The sequence below is a fragment of the Papio anubis genome, chromosome 17 (assembly GCF_008728515.1).
Source record: "Papio anubis isolate 15944 chromosome 17, Panubis1.0, whole genome shotgun sequence".
Classification (NCBI taxonomy): domain Eukaryota; kingdom Metazoa; phylum Chordata; class Mammalia; order Primates; family Cercopithecidae; genus Papio; species Papio anubis.
This window is the reverse complement of record NC_044992.1, coordinates 814,113-827,509: the sequence shown is the minus strand read 5'-3', so window position 1 is coordinate 827,509 and position 13,397 is coordinate 814,113. Positions and strand designations below refer to the sequence as shown.

General features: G+C 57.8%; 1 protein-coding gene across 5 annotated transcripts in view; it reads left to right on the top strand.

The window, feature by feature from the left end:
• ABR (ABR activator of RhoGEF and GTPase) overlaps nucleotides 1–13,397 on the top strand; it is a 217,511-nt gene that overhangs the window by 146,936 nt on the left and 57,178 nt on the right. For 4 of the 5 annotated variants that reach the window (XM_031657231.1, XM_031657234.1, XM_031657232.1 and 1 more), the window contains 5 exons: nucleotides 211–271; nucleotides 5,802–5,854; nucleotides 6,822–6,962; nucleotides 9,647–9,768; nucleotides 12,568–12,733. In XM_031657231.1, coding sequence (XP_031513091.1) covers nucleotides 211–271; nucleotides 5,802–5,854; nucleotides 6,822–6,962; nucleotides 9,647–9,768; nucleotides 12,568–12,733 — 543 coding nt within the window. Of the gene's footprint in view, nucleotides 1–210; nucleotides 272–451; nucleotides 780–5,801; nucleotides 5,855–6,821; nucleotides 6,963–9,646; nucleotides 9,769–12,567; nucleotides 12,734–13,397 lie in introns of those variants that run through there. The other variant, XM_031657235.1, reaches the window with a different exon arrangement.

The following is a 13,397-nucleotide window of genomic DNA, read 5'->3' as shown; positions in this document are numbered from 1 at the left end:
GCCAGGCTGGTCTCGAACTCCAGACCTCAGTTGATCCGCCTGCTTCAGCCTCCCAAAGTGCTGGGATGACAGGCGTGAGCCGCCGCGCCCGGCCTCTGTTCTCATCCTTGCACCCCGAGTCTCAAAGCCCCCCTTCCTGCCAGGCTCACAGTAGGGGCTGGGGGTGGTGAGGGACGGAGCAGGCCGTGACTCCTCTCCTCCCTCTGGCAGGAACTCAAAGTGAAAGGTCCCAAGGACTCCAAGGACAGCCACACGTCCGTCACCATGGAAGGTACCTCCGGGAGCGGGCTGGATTACCGGCACCTGCCTTTGTCTGGCTGTGTGGGCGACGGGCTGCGTGAACGCAGCGCCCTTCCCCTGTGTGCGCGTGTGAGTGTGAGCGCGTGTGAGTGTGAGCGTGCGTGAGTGTGAGCGCGTGTGAGTGTGTGCGCGCACGCGAGGACTCCAGCCTCGTGCCCAGGCAGCCAGCCAGCTACAAACGTGCTCCTCTTCAGGATGCCAGCAGGCCGCTGGGTCCCTCCCTCCCCGCCCCTCCTCCCCTTCCCCTTCCCTCCTCTCCTCGCCACGCGCCTCCCTCCCCTCCCTCTTGCTGGAAGAGCACTCGGAAGCGGCTGCTCGATGCTGGAGTCTGTGCGGCGGCATCAGCAAGGGGGCTGAGTGGCCGGGCTGCTGGTGGGCGCCGGGGAGCCTGGAGCGATGGCTGCACGCTCCCGCTGCGGGGACAGAGGCTGCCATGGAGATTCTCCTCATTATTCGCTTCTGCTGTAACTGCACCTATGGTAACCCAGGTGCCCGCTGTGGGAGGCGGCGGACCCTCCCACCTCTGGGGGCTGGCTGGAGTGGGCTCAAATGTGTCTGGCGAGGTTTGAGGGCCACAGGGAAGGAGGGCGGGCAAGTGGCTGGACCTGAATTCCCCCTTCGTTTCCGCCGGCGTCCAGCCTAGAGTTGAAACCTGGGGGCTGCTCAGGGCAGGGCCATTTGCAAATGGAAGGACCAGGCTGGCGGGCCAGGTGCCCCCGAGGATCGGCGGGGAATTGGTGGGCTAGTGTGAGAGAACTTCCTGGAGGGGCTGTTAGGGAGAGACGGCGAGGAGCTGTGCCCGCAGAGGTAGTAGCCCTGAGGCCAGGGAGAGGGTCTGTGGGGGCCAGGCACAGCGTGGCCATGGGTGGTGATGGTCCCGATGGTGGCGTTGCCAGCCGACAGGGCGCCAGTGTGAGCCGGAGGGAGAAGTTGGGAGTTTCTTTGTTTCCGGAGAGAGGAGCGGAGGCTGGGCGGCAGGGTATTGTGTGCTCCAGTGCACATGCTGCCAGCTCTCAGAGCAGCAGGCGGAGGACACGGAGGGGCTGCGGGAGCAGGAAGGAGCTGAGAGGTTTGTTTTCAGCCATGAAAGACACCGGAGCCAGGTCTGGGTCCTTAACTGTGGAAGGCAGGTCGGCAGTGCCAGCGGGAGAGGGGGTGTGGCAAGCTGCTTTGTGAAGGTCACACACACCCCACCTTTCCGTGGAAGGAACCCAGACCATCCTCCTTGCAGCTCCCGCAGCTGGCTGGGGGGGATGGGGGAGGTCCCGGGACAGGTGCATGTCATCAGCACGACTGTTGGTCATAGGAGGGTGAAGCCGGCCCAGGCAGGAAGGTGTCCAGAAGCCCGTGGACCCTGCCCCAAGAGGCAAGGCGTGCCAAGGGGTGCCCCGCCTGCCTGTGGCAGGCAGTGGGGCGGGCACGTGTGGCTCCCAGGCCAGAGTCTGTGGGAGCAGCAGGCGGCTGGTTTTAGGACCTTCCTCTTCCTTCCCACCAGGTGTTTTGGCTCTGTCCCCTTCTCAGTCACTTTCCCTTCCTATCTCCCTGGTAACCCGGAGCTCCTTGGAGCTCCTTGTCGAAGGCTGACGTGAGGGGGGTGGCAGCTTGCGGAGGAGAGACGGTAGGTTTCCTGGGCTCCTTCCCAGAGGCGGCCGTGGTGGAGGGGCTGTGTGGGGCCACTGTCCCTTGATCTTCTCGGGACCCTCTTGAGGGAAGCAAGCTCTGAGGCAGCCTGTCTCCTGCGGCCCGGCAGGATGGCCGCGGCAACCCTGTTCTCACTTGAAATTGGCCTGGTCAGCGATCGGAGGCGAAATGGTCTTTTTGATCTGGCCTAGGGGTTGGTCAGGTTTCGACTCTGCCTCCCTGAAAAGGAAATGTAGCCTTGGCTTCCTCTCTCTTCCCTAAAAGGAAGCTTCGACCCGGGACCTGGAGTTCACGCTGCTTCGGTCTCCGTGATACTGTTGTTGAAGTCAGCTTCAAAGTGGGGAATGAGGAATGAAAGGGCCAGCTTGTGAGGAGGGGGCTCACCCCATCCTGGTCACTCTTCCCAAGAACCCTCCTGTGGGTCATTGAGATTTTACAGGTGCTGCCCTCCCCTGAGGAAGGGGCAGCTCAAAGCCAGGAGCGTGAGTGGATCTGCGTTCAAAGCCCAGCTCCCACCACTTGTAGCTTGGTGATGGGGAACAAGCCACAGAACGTCTCTGGCCTCAGTTGTCTTGTCTGTAAAATGGGGCTAGTGAGAATTTCCTCCCTCTTTAATCACAGGAAATAATGTGAGCAAAGCAGTTAACTCAGTACCCTGGGCACACAGCGAGTACCCAGCAAACTAGAGCGAGACCAGCTTGCCGCTCAAGTCAGTGGAGAGGGGTGGGGAGAGTGGGTGAGGCCGGGCGGGAAGCAGGCCAGCCTGCCTGAGCCTGGGGACGGGGAAGGGTCAGAGGGAGCGCCTCCCCCTGAGTTCTCAGGGGACCTGGCGTGCAGGGGCCGTGGGGAGCACAAACTTCAGGGCCGCTCTTGCTCCCCTGGTTCCCTCTGTATCTGACGTGGTCCCAGCGCCCCCTCCCTGTGCACCTGTCCTCCTGGCCGCCCTCCCGGGGCTCATTCCGCAGCCCTGCTCAGGTGGACTCTGGAGGTGACCACAGGCATATTAATAACCCCTCTGAAACCCAGCCTGCCATGTGTGCAGACCTCTGAGCTCAGTCAGAAACCTCTTCCTCCTGGGACCCAGGAGAGGGCTGCGGGGAGCCAATAATGCAGTGTCAGCTTTCTGTGGAGCTGCCGCTCTGGGGCCCACTCCGGCAGGTGTCTGCTGAGCTTGCGCTTTCTTTTGGGTCTCTGGGATTCTCGAGTGTGATTTTTCCCCCGAAGATGGGCTGAGCCACAGGTGGAGGCCTTAACAGCCTCAGAAATGGACTCACCTGAGCGAGGACCTGGGCTGTACCCTCAGTGCCCCAGGACACTCCAAGACTGGCCTCGTTCCTTGAAGCTTCCATGGCCCATGGGGAGGGTCTCTGGAAATTGCTAGATAAGAAAGGGCTACAGATGTGTCATGTGAAGTGTATTTACGTAAACCAGTGGTTGGCCGGGTATGGTGGCTCATGCCTGCAATCCCAACATTTTGGCAAACTGAGGCAGGAGGATTGCTTGAGGCCAGGAGTTCAAGACCAGCAACATAGTGAGACCTTGTCGCTCGCTGTCCTCCCTCCCTCCCTCCCTCCCCCCCTCCCTCCCTTCCTTCCTTCCTTCCTTCCTTCTTTCCTTCCTTCCTTCTTTCCCTCCGTCCCTTCCTTCCTTCCTTCCTGTCTCGCTCTGTTGCCAGGCTGGAGTGCAGTGGCACGACCTCAGCTCACTGCAACTTCCGCCTCCCGGATTCAAGAGATTCCCTTGCCTCAGCTTCCCAAGTAGCTGGGATTATAAGCACCTGCCACCAGGCCCTGCTAATTTTTTTATTTTTAGTAGAGACGGGTTTTTGCCATGTTGGCCAGGCTGTTCCTGAACTCCTGACCTCAAGTGACTCACCCGCTTCAGCCTCCCAAAGTGCTGGGATTACAGGCGTGAGCCACTGCACCCGGCCCCTCATCTCTCTATTTTTTTTTAAAAATTAAAATACATAAAATACAAAGCAGTGGTTTTCAACCACTAGTATACGTTCAAATCAGTAAAGAAGCTTTTTAAAAAATGCTCATGCCCCGTGTGGTCTTGCGGAGATTTGGGTTGAGTTGACGGAGCTGGGGGCAGGCATGTGTATCTTTTAACAGCTCCCCTAGTCATTCTGATGGGCAGCCAAGCTCGGACTGCAGATAAGGCTGGTGGCCCCTGCTGAGGCTGCGTTTTCTTCACAGCCAGCAGATTGCTCCCTGAAGTGTCTGCTTAGCCGTGCACGGGATATTTATATCTCAGGCTGTGGAGAACTCTTAGGTTTGGGGCCCGGCTAGGGCATGCGTGTTCACGCTGGGACCTGTCACATCCTGGTCCTATGGGACACCCAGTCTGGGATCCTTCTTTCCAGATGAACACCATGCCTCTCTCACTGCCCCTGTGGCAGGAGGCCCAAGGTCCTGACTCCAGGGACAGAGCATCCAGGTGCAGAACTGAAGCTGAGCCTCCTGCTGGGAGGGCGGGCACAGCTGCGTGCAGGAAGGGCGTTGGGAAGTGTTGATCCACCAGCTGCCACCTCCACCTGTCCCTGCTGAATCCCAGCCATCCTCACTTGGTGTCTGGGTTGTGGAGAGTGTGGCTCTTGGGGTCCTGGACTGGTCTTGCCTGGGTTCTCCCAGCCTCTTTGGGGCTCTCATACGTGAGGCCTAACTTGAGTTGCTTCAGGAAAACTTTGCCCCTCGGGCTGCCACGTGTTGAGAGCACAGCCTTTCTTTTCTTCTTTTTTTTTTTTTTGAGACGGAGTTTTGCTGTTGTTGCCCAGGCTGGAGTGCAGTGGCGCGATCTTGGTTCGCGATCATCTCCGCCTCCCGGGTTCAAGTGACTCTCCTGCCTCAGCCTCCCAAGTAGCTGGGATTATAGGTGTGTGCCACCATGCCTGGCTACTTTTTGTGTTTTTAGTAGAGACAGGGTTTCACTGTGTTGACCAGGCTAGCCTCGGGGAGCAGAGCCTTTCTGTGGAGATCAGGCCAGCCTCCCTGGCCTCCAGCCTCCCTGCCTCTGGCCTCCCTGCCTCCAGCCTCCCTGCCTCTGGCCTCCAGCCTCCCTGACCTCTGGCCTCCCTGGCCTCCAGCCTCCCTGCCTCCCTGGCCTCCAGCCTCCCTGCCTCCAGCCTCCCTGGCCTCCAGCCTTCCTGTGCTTGCTCTGGGGTTTGAGGATGTGGGGAGGGGTCTTTCCTCTGAGAGATGAGGCCAGTCCTGTGGGTCACAGTGAGGCATGCCAATCCCAGCTGTCTGTGCCCAGCCTTCAGCTGCAGGAGCCTGAGAATGATAAGGTCTGGAGAGCTGCCCTTCCTAGAAACACAGAATGTCTCCTTCCCCGTTCTGGGGTCCTGCGTGTGGCAGGTGTGCTGGACTCTGCAGGGCATCGCTGGGTGGAGCTGTGTGATTCTGGGGTCCTGCATGTGGCAGGTGTGCTGGACTCTGCAGAGCGTGGCTGGGTGGAGCTGTGTGATTCTGGGGTCCTGTGTGTGGCAGGTGTGCTGGACTCTGCAGGGTGTCGCTGGGTGGAGCTGTGTGATTCAGGGCTGGGGGTCCAGGGGAGCATCTGCCTTGAGCCAGGTGAGGCCAGGACAGGCTTGGGGGGGGGGCACGTGGCTCTCGAGGAAGCCACATCTGATTGGAGAGGAGGCAGGGCTGGAGAGGGAGCTGGGGCTGCCAGGGCAGTGTCCGCTGCTTGGTCTGCCTGGGGAGTGAGAACAGAGGTGGGGGCTGCCATGGGCTCACTCTGGCATCCCGCGAGGGGTGTTCACATGGGAAGCAGGCGGGTGGGGGACGACGCTGGTCTCTGGGGTGCTGGGTTGCCCTTGTCCATCATCCTCTTCCTCCTCCTCCCTATCTCCCAAACAGCTCTGCTCTACAAGCCCATTGACCGGGTCACTCGGAGCACCTTAGTCCTACACGTAAGTGTCAAGCCCCTGAATGGCCAGAGAGGGCTTAGGAGTGCGGTGGAAGACTGAGTCTGGGGTGAGAGGGTGCTGGAGTCACTGAGAACAGCCCACGTGGGGAATCAGGGGTCCCTAGGCCCGGAGGATGCCTTTCTGGCCTGTAGTATCCATGCCCCCAGGCCAGGGCCTGAATACAGCTTGGCTACTAAGCTTGACACTGGCCAGGTGCTCCCCGGGAGGCAGGCACTTCCTGCTTCCCCACCCGCTGCCTCCTGGTCTCCAGCATCCTTGGAGCAGCTGCAGGGCGGACACGGGTTTCTCTCCCAGCTGTTCAGGGGATGAGCCTCCACCTGGCCTTCGGTTTCTCTCCCAGCTGCTCGGGGGGATGAGCCTCCACCTGGCCTTCGGTTTCTCTCCCAGCTGCTCGGGGGGATGAGCCTCCACCTGGCCTCCCCACCGGGGAAAGAATAATGACTGTAACCGGGAGAAGAGGGAGCAGCCAGGGCCCTCCACCTGCTGCACTGGCTCTTCTTTTTATTTTTATTTTTTTGTTTTTTATTTTTACTGTCACCCAGGCTGGAGTGCAGTGGCACGATCTCAGCTCACTGCAAGCTCCGCCTCCCAGGTTCAAGCGATTCGCCTGCCTCAGCCTCTCAAGTAGCTGGGACTACAGGTGCCCGCCACCATGCCCGGCTAATTTTTATATTTTTACTAGAGATGGGGTTTCACCGTGTTGCCCAGGCTGGTCTCGAACTCCTGATCTCAAGTGATCCCCCACCTCGGCCTCCCAAAGTACTGAGATTTCAGGCATGAGCCACTGCACCCTGCCTGACTCTGATTTGTAGTTCAGATTTTTCAGGAATTAGGTGGGTGCCTGAGTGCCTATCCTTTGGATTCTTTGGGTGGGGACTGAGCACTCCCCTGTAGCCACACATCGGGCCCCAGAGCCGCTCCCATCAACTCACTGCCTCACCCTTCCCAGGACCTGCTGAAGCACACACCTGTGGACCACCCCGACTACCCACTGCTGCAGGATGCTCTCCGCATCTCCCAGAACTTCCTATCCAGCATCAACGAGGACATCGACCCCCGCCGGACTGCAGTCACAACACCCAAGGGGGAGGTGAGCTCAGGGCCCAGCACGGCCCGTCACCCAGGCTGAGAAGTATGGGGTGGGCCAGATCCCTCGTCCCCTTCTCTCACACACAGATGGTGCTGGGTGCCCCATGCCTCTCCAGCCCTGATTCCCCATTCCCAGCCAAGGAGAGGTCTTCAGTTCTTGGTCACCCTGATGACCTGCAGCATTCCAGGCCCTAGGCTGAGAGATTTTTAAGTCCAGTGTCTCATTAATCCTCATAATAATCTAGGGAGGCCGGGCGCGGTGGCTCACACCTGTAATCCCAGCACTTTGGGAGGCCGAGGTGGGTGGATGACTTGAGATCAGGAGTTCGAGACCAGCCTGGCCAACAAAGCCCCGCCTTTACTAAAAATAAAAAAAATTAGCCGGGCATGGTGGTGCGTGCCTGTAATCCCAGCTACTCAGGAGGCTGAGGCAGGAGAATTGCTGGAACTTGGGAGGCGGAGGTTACAGTGAGCCAAGATCGCACCACTGCACTCTAGCCTTGGCGATAGAGTGAGACGCTGTCTCAATAATAACAATCCAGTGAGCCAGAAGAAGAACGTGAGGCCGGGGAGTCTCTCCAGGTTCACCACACGGTCTTTCAGCCCCAGGTATCAGAGCTGGATTCCTCGCCCGGGGCTGTCTGGAGGCTCCATGCGTTCTCCCCCGTGCCGGGGAAGCCGGCCTCTGGGTGCCTGGTTCTTGAATGCAGACACCTCCCTCTGCCAGTGTGATGCCGTCAGCGTCCCTGGGAAGCGAAGGGAGCAGGAGCTTGGAGCTGTTTCAGCTGGGCCTGCACGAGCAGTAGCTTGGGGGGAGCCTGCAGCAGGAAAAGCTGGTGCTGGAGGTGACAGAGGCCGTCCAGGTTGCTGGAATGTCCAGTGGGCACCTGCATGTGGGACAGCCATTCCCCGGGGGCCCTTCTTGGTGGAAGGGTGGGGACGGCCCAGTGAGGGGAGTACCAGGAAGCATGAGAGGGACGGTTGCCCTCTTGGGTTGGCATCTGGGCACAGGTGAAAGGCTTCCTGTCCGGGGGAGGCCATTAGGAGTGAGGCTGACAGGGTTTCTGCTCCTCTGGTCTGTTTACGAGCCCCCAGGTTCTCCTGGGGAGAAAGTGGTGAGGGACAGGCCTGGAGAGTGTCCACTGGGCAGAGAGCCGATCCTCTGCAGCTCCTGGGGCTGGTGTGCAGCGTCCGGGGATCCCTCGTGTCTTTTACTCTGGGGATATCTGAGAAATCTCCAGGGGGCTCAGCCTTAGCGTACCCTCAGTTTTCAGCCTTAGCGTACCCTCAGTTTTCGGTCATCTTTTTTTCTTTTTTTTTTGACGGAGTCTCGCTCTGTCGCCCAAGCTGGAGTGCAGTGGCGCGATCTCGGCTCACTGCAAGCTCCACCTCCTGGGTTCACGCCATTCTCCTGCCTCAGCCTCCTGAGTAGCTGGGACTACAGGCGCCCGCCACCACGCCCAGCTAATTTTTTGTATTTTTAGTAGAGACGGGGTTTCACTGTGTTAGCCAGGATGGTCTCGAACTCCTGACCTCATGATCCACCCGCCTCAGCCTCCCAAAGTGCTGGGATGACAGGCGTGAGCCACCGCGCCCGGCCAATGGTCATCTTTTTTTTTGAGACTGAGTCTCACTGTGTCGCCCAGGCTGGGGTGCAATGGCGCAATCTCAGCTCACTGCAACCTCCACCCTCTGGGTTCAAGCAAATCTCCTGCCTCAGCCTCCCAAACTCCTAGCTGGGATTACAGGCAGGTGTCACCACGCCCAGCTAATTTTTGTATTTTTACTAGAGACGGGGTTTTACCATGTTGGCCAGGCTGGTCTCGAACTCCTGACCTCAGGTGATCTGCCCGCCTCGGCCTCCCAAAGTGCTGGGATGACAGGCATGAGCCACCGCGTCTGGCCTCGGTCATCTTAATTGTATACTGTGAATACGCTCACCTACATGTTACAGCAGACGTAGGTCACACCGCGTATCATACAGGAAAGGCTGGGACAGATGGGGACGGCCTCCTGGCTCTGAGCGGGGGTTGGAAACTCTTGAAATCCCACGTGGAGCAGAAACCACCCAGAGCCCAAGTTAGAGTTGGCTGCAGGTCCCTTCTGGACACGGCCGCAGCCCCAGGCTGGACCACCCAGGTCTCGTCCCCGGGGGGTGCTAGAGAAGCCAGGGAGGAGTAGCGCGGACAGGCCTGAGCGGGTCTCAGCTCTCGGTTGAGCCGGAACTAGATGAAGTTCTCTGCTGCGGTCGGGAGGGATTGCAAGCGGGGATGTACGTGCCCCAGGGTGGAGAAACCAGGTTGTCCTGGGCAGGGGGCACCAGGGGTAGCTGCGGAGAGCCCCGTGTGTTGCGCACACTTGATGTGCCAGGCACTGTGCTGTTGTACACGCACCATCTCGATGAGTCACCTTAGGAGGCAGACATCATCATCCGCACTTTACAGCAGGTGAACTGGGATTCAGAGAGGTCAGGGAGCCGCCTGAGATCACAGCTGAGAAGCCTGTCGGGATCCAAACCCACATCCGTGTGACTCCGAAGGCAGTGCTTGACCCACCTTGGTTAAGGGGCTACAGGCTATGCCGCCCCTCGGTTCAGCCCTCCCTGGCTGGCCGTGCCCCCGCATGCAGGCTCGGCCCTCGGCCGCACTCCCCTCTGAGCAGGCTGGGGTCTGCCATCTCCCTCAGACACGACAGCTGGTGAAGGACGGCTTCCTGGTGGAAGTGTCGGAGAGCTCCCGGAAGCTGCGGCATGTCTTCCTCTTTACAGATGTCCTACTGTGTGCCAAGCTGAAGAAGACGTCTGCGGGGTGAGTGCGAGTCCAGGGACACGGGGTGGGGGCCGGACCTCTGCGGGGTGAGTGCGAGTCCAGGGACATGGGGAGGGGGAGGGGGCCGGACCTCTGCGGGGTGAGTGCGAGTCCAGGGACATGGGGAGGGGGCTGGACCTCTGTGGGGTGAGTGCGAGTCCAGGGACACGGGCCAGGGGAGGGATCGGACCTCTGCGGGGTGAGTGTGAGTCCAGGGACACGGGGTCGGGGAGGGGGCCGGACGTCTGCGGGGTGAGTGTGCGAGTCCAGGGACATGGGGTGGGGAGGGATCGGACCTCTGTAGGGTGAGTGTGAGTCCAGGGACACGGGCTGGGGGAGGGGGCCGGACCTCTGCAGGGTGAGTGTGCGAGTCCAGGGACACAGGGCCGAGGGAGGGAGCTGGACCTTTGCGTGTTGAGTGTGAGTCCAGGGACATGGGCTGGGGGAAGGGGGCCGGACCCTGCCCCCCATGGAGGCTTCTGCAACTTTGTGGGTTTTTTTTTTCTTTTGAGACAGGGTCTTGCTCTGTTGCTCAGGCTGGAGTGCAGTAGTGTGATCTTGGCTCACTGCAACCTCCACCTCCCGGGTTCAAGTGATTCTCCTGCCTCAGCCTCCTGGGTAGCTGGGATTACAGGTGCACGCCACCACGCCTGGCTAAGTTTTGCATTTTTAGTAGAGACAGGGTTTTGCCGTGTCAGCCAGGCTGGTCTCGAACTCCTGACCTCAGGTGATCTGCCCGCCTTGGCCTCCCAAAGTGCTGGGATTACAGGCGTGAGCCACCGTGCCCGGCTGGATTTTTCCTTTTAAAAACTGTATTAATTAACCTAATTTCACCACATAGCCTTTTTTTTTTTTTTTGAAAATAAGTCATGTTTTTAATTATAAAGATAATATAAGGACATTGGAGGAAACCCCGTTCCCCACTGAAGCATGAGGTCCGCCTCCTGCCGCGCTGCTTCCTTCCCTGTTTTGAAATGTTCTCATGTTTCTTCACACAGTCATAATCACAGCGAATGCCCAATTTGGGGCTCTGCTGTTTCTATTTCGTGTCATAAGCAGTTTCCCTGTTGCTGCCTCATCTTCATAATCATCCTTTTACTTTCCTGCACGGTTAGCAGTGGATGTGCAATCGTTTACTTAAGCATTCTCTTTTTATTAGACGTCTCTGAATTTCTGCTAACTGCAGGGCTGTGAATATTCACCACGTCCCCTGCTACTATTTATTGAGGGTTTAGGCCGTGCCAGGTGCTGTGACACATCCTTTGAATACGTGATTTCTAGTCCTCCCAACAACTCCACAAAGTAGTGACTATTGTTCCCTTATCGTAGATGAGAGAAGAGCCTTGGAGAAGGTAAATAAGCTGCCCAAGCTTGCACAGCTAGAGGCACAGGTGGGATTAGAACCCCAAGCTAACGTGCAAGCTCCTTTGTGCCTCCTCCTCTCTACCTGGTAATGTGGGTCGGCTCTGTGCCTTGAGCAGAGAGGCTCATTCCGCGTTCATTCACACATTTTTCCACCCACACTTACTGATCACCTACGACGTGCCAAGCACACCCCTTCTCCCAGCTGAGAAGCGACAGTCTGGATTCAAACCCGTGTCTATGGGATGCCAAAGCTAGTGCGTTTACCACCAGGCTATCCTGCCTCTCCCCTTCAGCCCTCCCTGGCTGGCTGTGCCCCCAAGTACAGCACAGCGGTAGCAGGCCATGCACCCACCACAACACTCGGGTCAGAATGAGAAGTGCAAATCTAAGTCTTAGGGGAAGGATCGATTATTATGAACTTCAATAAAGGGATGACTGGCCGGGCGCAGTGGCTCACACCTGTAATCTCAGCACTTTGAGAGGCCAAGGCGGGTGGATCACCTGGGGTCAGGAGTTTGAGACCAACCTGGCCGACATGGCGAAACTCCGTCTCTACTGAAAGCACAAAAATTAGCTGGGTGTGATGGCGGGCGGCTATAATCCCAGCTACTCGGGAGGCTGAGGTAGGAGAATTGCTTGAACCCTGGAGGCAGAGGTTGGAGTGAGTGGAGATCGCCCCATTGCACTCCAGCCTGGGCGACAAAAGCGAAACTCCATCTCACAAAATAAAAATAATTAAAAAATACTAATAAAGGACATGACTCCCTGGAACTAGATCATGTTTGAGATTGTTCTGAGGCAGAGATGGCAATAATAAGCACACATGCCTCTGCCTGTTGTCCTTCGCCACAGCAGACATTACTAATCACACATGCCTCTGCCTGTCATCCTTTGCCATGGCAGACATTACTAATCAACCAGAGCACGCTTTCTTGCTGGACTTGGATGTGGCTTTGTAATCCTCCACCCAGTGTTGACCCATGTGACCTCTCTTGATAAGAGTTGGCATTCGGAATAACACCTGTATTCCATTGCTAGCCTGAAGGATATTGAACGTGGATAGTCTAGAAGGGAGTGGGGAGTGTGGGGTGGGGAATAGGAAAATGTGAGCCCAGCCAGGAGGGCTTTGCTCTTCTTGATACCTAAGTGGTTTGGGATGTTTGACAACATGAATCGTCTAGGCCAGAAGCCTGGTAAGGTGATGGGGTGGAGTTGCTCCCTGCAGGCGGGACAGACCCCAGAACCCAGCTCTCATCACTCTGTGTGCTCCACGTGTGTGTTTCCTAGTCAGGCTTCTCAGGAGCAGGGATCGTTCTTGCTTCTGGCAAGTTCTCAGTCAACCCCTGTCAGTGGTTCTGTGGTTCTGGACCCAGGAGTTGAGGCTGGAAGAGCCAGGCTCACTCTAGCTCATGGCTCCCTCTGGCTCATTTGCAGGAAGCACCAGCAGTATGACTGTAAGTGGTACATTCCCCTGGCCGACCTGGTGTTTCCGTCCCCCGAGGAATCTGAGGCCAGCCCCCAGGTGCACCCCTTCCCAGACCATGAGCTGGAGGACATGAAGATGAAGATCTCCGCCCTCAAGAGTGAAATCCAGAAGGAGGTGAGCAGAGCTTGGTATCTGAGCCTGGGGCCCTTTCAGCCAGCTGTGCTGGGGGAGGTGGAGGCGGGAAGTTGTAAGGTTTGAGAGTTTGAGAGGCAGCCTTGAGTGTGTAGTTACTAGGGGAAAGACCCCAACTACAGTAGCTCCAAGCAGATCGAGGGGGTCAGTGCTCAGGATTTCGTGGGGCTAACATGGAGAGTGCCCTGGAAAGCAGTGCATGTTGAACACGATAGAAAGGGGAAGCAAGCAGCCAGGCGCAGTGGCTTACACCTGTAATCCCAGCACTTTGGGAGGCTGAGGCAGGTGGATCACCTGAGGCCAGGAGTTTGAGACCAGCCTGGCCAACATGGCAAAACCCTGTCTCTACTAAAAGTACAAAAATTGGCACGGTGGTGGGCGCCTGTAATCTCAGCTACTTGGGAGGCTGAGGCAGGAGAATGGCTTCAACCCGGGAGGTGGAGGTTGCAGTCAGCCAAGATCATGCCATTGCACTCTAGCCTGGGCAATAGAGTGAGATTCTGTATTTAAAAAAAAAAAAAAAAAAAAAAAAAAGGCAGCGGGGTCGGGGAAGCAAGAGAAGAAAAAGGAGGCTTTTGTAAGGAATGTAAGGAAAAGCAGGACCTGTGCGGACCTGTGCAAGGAAAAAGACCTGGGAGGCCTCTCA